The 6,340-nt window shown below is 41.1% G+C and overlaps 1 protein-coding gene across 3 annotated transcripts; it reads right to left on the minus strand.

Annotated features, from left to right (window-relative positions):
* Positions 1-2,297: 2,297 nt before the first annotated feature.
* LOC147304394 (stathmin-like) lies at positions 2,298-5,650 on the minus strand. 3 transcript variants are annotated; one of them, XM_086280191.1, is made up of 5 exons: positions 5,537-5,650; positions 3,792-3,835; positions 3,503-3,675; positions 3,218-3,409; positions 2,298-3,145 (listed from the first exon to the last, which is right to left on the minus strand). In XM_086280191.1, the coding sequence occupies exons 2-5, from the start codon at positions 3,805-3,807 to the stop codon at positions 3,068-3,070; spliced, it is 459 nt and encodes a 152-aa protein (XP_086136317.1). In that variant the 5' UTR covers positions 3,808-3,835; positions 5,537-5,650; the 3' UTR covers positions 2,298-3,067. The 3 variants fall into 3 exon arrangements, with proteins under 3 accessions (XP_086136317.1, XP_086136318.1, XP_086136319.1); XM_086280192.1 differs by having other exon boundaries at positions 5,475-5,590; XM_086280193.1 differs by lacking the exon at positions 5,537-5,650 and adding an exon at positions 4,078-4,099.
* Between the last annotated feature and the right edge of the window lie 690 nt (positions 5,651-6,340).

Genomic DNA, 6,340 nt, shown 5'->3' on the forward strand with positions numbered 1-6,340 from the left:
TTGTTTGAATCCAAACCATGTAATGGACTATTTGCAATTGTGGCCGTTTATGTAATTTACACTGATCTATAGCTCTCTACACCTTGGGCCCGTTCTTCGTACGTCGCTTACTACATCCAAGATCAAATGACACATCCAAGATCAAATCATCGCGCTAACTCTGAGCTCGCTATTCCGGTTCCCCGAACACACCTGTTGTTGACGATTAGTATAGCTGGATGAAGTAATGTGAGATCACTGGGTGGCCCAACAGGGGCTACGCATCGATAGTAGAAACATTGATCGGCAACCCTTTGATTGGTCGGCGAAAATGTCGAAGGAGCGCGCTCGGTATTTTTCGGCAGCAGAGCAAGAACTCTTGAGTGAGGGATTTTAGGAGTTTCAGAGTCTAATTAAAACGCAAGGGAACACTGCAAAGGCTGCAAAAGCAAGGAGAGAGGGCTGGCAGGAAGTTGCTGACAAATTAAACTCGTAAGTAATTTAATAATAACAATAATAATGGAGTGGATCTATATAGCGCTCTTCAAGGCACCCAAAGCGTTTTACAATGCCACTATTCAGTCACTCTCACATTCACACACTGGTAGCTGTCACAGCTGCCCTGGGACAGAAGCCAGGCTGCCATATCGCGCCATCGGCCCCTCTGGCCAACACCAGTAGGCGGTAGGGTAGATTTATCATATCACACTATATTATCCAATATTATATTACATTATATTATATTATAATATGTTATATTATATCCCCTTTCACATTAGCGCCACAACAGGACCCACTAGAACATGGGAACAAGTAAAAGGGAAATATAAGAATATTCTACAGAATGGTAATATTTATCACTTATATTGCTTTTCGTCTCTTGGAAAGAGACCCTGGAATACTCTGTTTGTTTGTTCATAACAGCAACCAAGAAAAGGGGCAGGGCAAAAAAAGACAGGTGGTGGTCCTGCACCCCCTCGTCAACAAGTTGGTTAAGTGAATAATACCCTCACGGGAATATCGATATCTCTCTATGAGCACACTGTCGCGCTGAGCTAAAGGATCCTGTCTGTCCCGCAATATACGCTGGATTCTGAGGACTCTCCTTATCAATCTTGCACCTTCCGCAATGGGTGGCTCGCGTATACGGACAGGACATGGCTGCAACAGGCTTCCCAAATCCACGTTCGCTTTTATAGCCGTGGTCTCCCATCTTGATTACACGAAGTAAATTGCAATTACTACTCTGAAATCTGAATTACATCTGTAATAATCACATACATGTAATAGAATGTTAATAGTACATTTCCCTTTTTTAGGAAATGACCTGTATGTATCTGTGTGACATCAATAAAAGGATCAAGTGCTGCATTATCTTTAGTTACATTGATGTTATTTATTTATGGTACAACAGTGGTAAAATATCGCTGTTGCTTTCGTATACATGAAGCGGAAATACCTGAATGGCCGCGATCTAATCCTGTTTACATAAAGTAAACCTGCTCCCGAGCAGGTTTACGCTTACGGCTCTGTTGCTATGACAGCAAGTCCCGGATGGGCTTCGAAGAACCGAACGATCCAGGATCACGCGAAATCGTCAACAGTCAAATCCGGCTAACTTACTTAGCGAGGTACGAAGAACGGGCCCCTAGTCCCAGTCTAGAAGAAAAATTCAATAATTATCTCATATAGACAAAGTTTATGGTCTAGGACTCTACTTCATTTGTGTTGAGAGAAGGGTTAGGTTTGTTAATAGGATAAGAAGTCTAAATTGTACCCTACATGTTGCCCTTTAACAGCAGAGATAGGGTCCAGGCTCCACAACAGTAAACTGTAGTGGTAAGGAAGATGGGCAGGCATTACGTTGGATTCTCAAGCAATCAAAAGCATCAGTATTTTTGTGTAAAAGGACAGGCATTTTTACTTCTGCCTACAATTGGAAAATGTCAACCTTAGCCAGGTCTACCACCATTTACACAGCAAAGAGCAAACATTTAAGCATCTTATATTTGTTAAAGTCTGAAAGGTTCATCAAAACGTGGCACACTAAACAAGTCATTTTGAAGACAGGCTAAAGCTTCGTGTACTTTCATTGATTTAAGGCCTCAAAACATCCATCTATTCTCCTCCGCTTTTCCTTATCAGGGTGCCTATCCCTGCTACCATAAGGCGAGAGGCAGGTAAATCCTGGACAGGTCACCAGTGCCTGGGCTGGCCTCAATAGTTATCTTCTGGGTTTCATTGTGCATATATTGTACCCACTTCCCACAGCAGGTCAAACAACAGAGAAGAGGACAAAAATGTTTCAACAGCAAGAGTGCTTTGTTCCATTTTTATTTGTTTTAGTACAACAGTTCAAGTCAACTAGTCACTGTATCTATTGAGATGCCAAAGTGTGTATTGCTCTTCTGCATTCCATGTGTAGAACCCTAATCAGTAATGTTCAAGATGACATCCATCTCCATATCTGGCATGTTAATTCACAGCTATACAGCAAGAAGTCATGTGCTTTGAGGACAACCCTGTGTTTTTACAAAAGCAAAGAATCTGCAGCAGCACGAAACATGATTTGCAGGAGCAAACAAGCAGAATCTGGGTAGCAAAGCTGCGCTAAACACTTGTATGTATAACAGCCGATGCCAAAAATCAAACCTTGTGCTACTTTGAGATTTTTTTTTTTTTTAATTTAATTTTTCTTTTTTTTTTAAATACACAGTAAGTGCCGAGAACAGGTGTGGTTCACAGGGACATTTTCAAAACGCACTATGAAATCTGTAGGAATAAAGACCTATGCATAGAAACATGCTTCCTCAAAAAGGGTATGTTACACACTGCTAATTTTCAAAAAGGGCAGAAGCTGCACTGACAAGCTACATAATCAGATGAATTAGACAAGAGGGGGAGGGCAGGATGATCCACATGTAAAACCAGCGCAAATACACTTAGAAGAATTGATATCTTCACAAAGTGAAACTTGTATTTACTTCAAAAAGGTGGGCAGTGAACACAACAAAAATACTGACTGAACAAAAAATAAATCAATCTTTGGATACGTAAAAAACCCTATACAATCCCCCGTTTGTAACCTTCAGTCTTCCGAAGTGCCTTCTTCCGAGTTGGGGTCTTTGGTCTCCTTGTTCTTTCGCACCTCTTCCAACTTCTTGTCCTGTTAAACAGTACAAGATTAACATCTTAATAGTACTACATCATGTCCATACAGTCAAAAGAAATTACTGACCTTCTCTTTGAATTTCTCATTCATCGCTGCCATAATTGCTGTGCGGTTCTCTTTGTTAGCCTCCATCTTCTGGTTGAGCTTCTCCTCTGCCATCTTGCTGAAGTTGTTGTTCTCCTCCATGGCTTTCTGTTGCACTTCTTTTTCATGCTCACGCTTCTCAGCTAAGTGCTTCAGAACCTCAGCTTCATGGTTCTGGGAAAGGATGGTTAAAAATACATAAGATGCTTGAAATAGCCCACCAGATTTTAATTATCCCAACCCATGCAAAATATGTCATCTTTTTACCTTGCGTCTCTCCTCTGCAGCGTCCAGCTTCCTCTGAATCTCCTCCAGTGAGACATCCTTCTTCTTGGGAGGAGACAGTGGAAAGTCACCCTTGGCATCAGGGGCAGGAGTAGCCAGGATGACCTCAAAAGCCTGACCGGAAGCCCGCTTGTCGAGCTCCTTAACCTGGATATCTGAACTCATCCAAGGAAAAAAATAAATTTAAAAAGATGTTTAAATACTTCAAGGTACAGTGAAAAAAAATAATTAAGAAATAATATAGTGCATTAAAGTGTAAGACGTAGTTCACCTTCAGCGGATGCCATCTTTAGAGACTGCTTCAGGTCAATTTAACTAAAGGAGGGAAACATCAGAGAGTCATGTTAGCAGATGATTTTAAAATTACTGACGTCTAGTGGATGATTTACACCATTATCACAGAAATCATCCAAGATTAAAACCGGTGTCACTGGCGACGCCCTGTGGCAACACGCAAAACTGCAAGCAACCACCGCCCATCAATCCACACACACATAAAGAAAAAATAAGGGAAAAAAATGGTACTGGCATTCAGGGCGGTCATGTTGTACACGCACCATTGTTTATCTCCAGATATGAGGAAGCAGTGACATTCTGATTAAGCCACCAGCAATCGAGCCACTTCAGGAATGAGGAGGGCTTTTCAATAGCCTGCCCATCAGTGAGGGCTGTTAATGACACAAGTCACAGTTAGCTGAAACAAAAGGCTGTGATCGGGCTGGGTAACGGCAGGCAGCAGACAGGGCCTGGACTCGGCCTGTGCTAGAAGGCAAATATGCACCAAGAAAAATGAGAATAGTGAGCGATGAGCATATCTGGGAGGAAATGATCATCAGGGAGCACCTGTTCCTTGCACCATGTGTTGGAGCAGCGGGAGGGGAACACAGACACACATCTACACACGTAACACAACAGCCGACTGAACAGGCATCTTGTCTAATAAAATTGCAGGGGAAAAAAATAAAAAAGTAATTCCTCTTAAATGTAAGAAACATCTGTCATTCCATTTAGTCAAGTCGTAATGATGAGTGAATGATGAACCATGACCAAATTCAGCTGGGCTTATTCAATGAAAAGACCCCTCCCCTAATAATTCAAAAAGGCTATCAGCTAGCTAAGTGTGGCGTTAGAAAGCAGCATGGAAAAAAAAAAGGAAAAAAAAAAAAAAAAAAAAAAAACACACCTACTTGGACACAATCTAATCTGAGTGAGGTTTCATTTAAAAAGCCCACACCTTGGTATCCATTGTGACACACACTGTTGCCATTTTATAGAACTTCTCACTGAATGAGCACAAATGTGCTATTCTGCCAATGACATTACCATAATTCATGTAAATTTCTTGTTTCTGTGAGGCTGCTGGTGTCATTAGCTCAAAGCTTTAACAAGCACCCTCAAACAAAGGCGCTTTTGGCAGCACAGTGACGAGCAGCTGCAAACAAAGAGGAGCCGAAGGCAGGTCACTGCCACGAAAAAAAAAAAAGAAAAATCTCGAATAAAGATTTTCTCACAGGCGGCATAAATCGGTGAATAAGGAATTCGTAAATGTCTCTGCAGCCCACAAGTTTCACGAACATAAAAAAAAAAGAAGTCTTCGAAGTCCACCCTCATCGCTGTCGGTGCCAACTGTGCCAGTGTCGCCTACCATACAATAGGCTAACAACCCGCCAAGCAGCAGACAAAAAGAGCAACAACAATAGGCGTTTCTGTCTCATTTTGTCCCTGAAATGTTACAAAATGAATGCAAATGCCCACGAGGGCGAAAACATCCACAAAAAACCCCGCTTGTCACGTTAGTTTCTCACGTGCTGCCTTAACATAAGCGACAAACAACGAAAAACGTTGAAAGAAAATTGAACATACTGTCGAAAAATTACCAACTCCACTCAAGGATTAACCTCGTTTTGCCCTCATCTCCTCATAACGTTTAAAATTCAGACATATTCCTACTTACAGACGACAAAAATAAATCCTGTGGACTTTCTCGGTTATAGAGATGCTGTCAGTCACACCCACCTTCGACAACCTCCGGATGCTGTGCTCTGCTCTGCTCTCACAGAATTTACCGCGAGCCCTCTGCGCGAGCTTACCAAGCGCGCACATAAATGGACCAAAGCAAGTGCCGTCACGCCGTTTGCTGGCCACTCATTGGCTTACCCCGCTCTCCTGGGTGCTTCTGGCGATTGTAGTTTTTTATGGCTGACAGTAGACATTGTGTTACAGTTATGTTATCGCTAAATATATAACAATTTAATGCACATTTTTGCTTCATTAAACTAACCATGTGAAGCAACAGTCCATAGTAGTGTACTCGAAACATATATAATACCAATATTTACAGGATCATTCCCCTAATAGTGATTTTCACCATGGCTCCACCCATTTATTTAAATACGATAGCCTGCTGAATGTAAATTAAAAGCCCGTTCCTCTCTCGCTCTCAAAATAAAATAATTTTTTTTTAAAAAAGTTTGCTTTTCACCTAACAGAGTAATTCATGTCTAAAAGGGTTTTTTGTATTTGTTTTCAGTTTGTTTGCTTTTTTTTGAGGGGTGGGGGGTCAAATTGATTTTGGAAGCTAGTTGTGGTTTAACATACATTTGTGGGAAGTGCTAGTGTTTTTGTTTGGAAAACAAAACAAAAACATAAAATCAGGTATTCATTCAACCAAATATACACATTTTGATACATGTAATGTTTCTGGAAAACCTATATGGAGAAACACAGTTTGTACCAGCCCTGAAACATATATAGTAGAGATTTAGTTGTCTTTCTTCTTCTAGTCATTATTTGCTAACCCATTCAATACCCTGTGAATTT

Source organism: Aulonocara sp. 'chitande type north' Nkhata Bay, linkage group LG22, assembly GCF_057382095.1.
Source record: "Aulonocara sp. 'chitande type north' Nkhata Bay isolate Kocher_YH1m ecotype deep benthic linkage group LG22, A_spYH_male_GT1.1, whole genome shotgun sequence".
Classification (NCBI taxonomy): domain Eukaryota; kingdom Metazoa; phylum Chordata; class Actinopteri; order Cichliformes; family Cichlidae; genus Aulonocara; species Aulonocara sp. 'chitande type north' Nkhata Bay.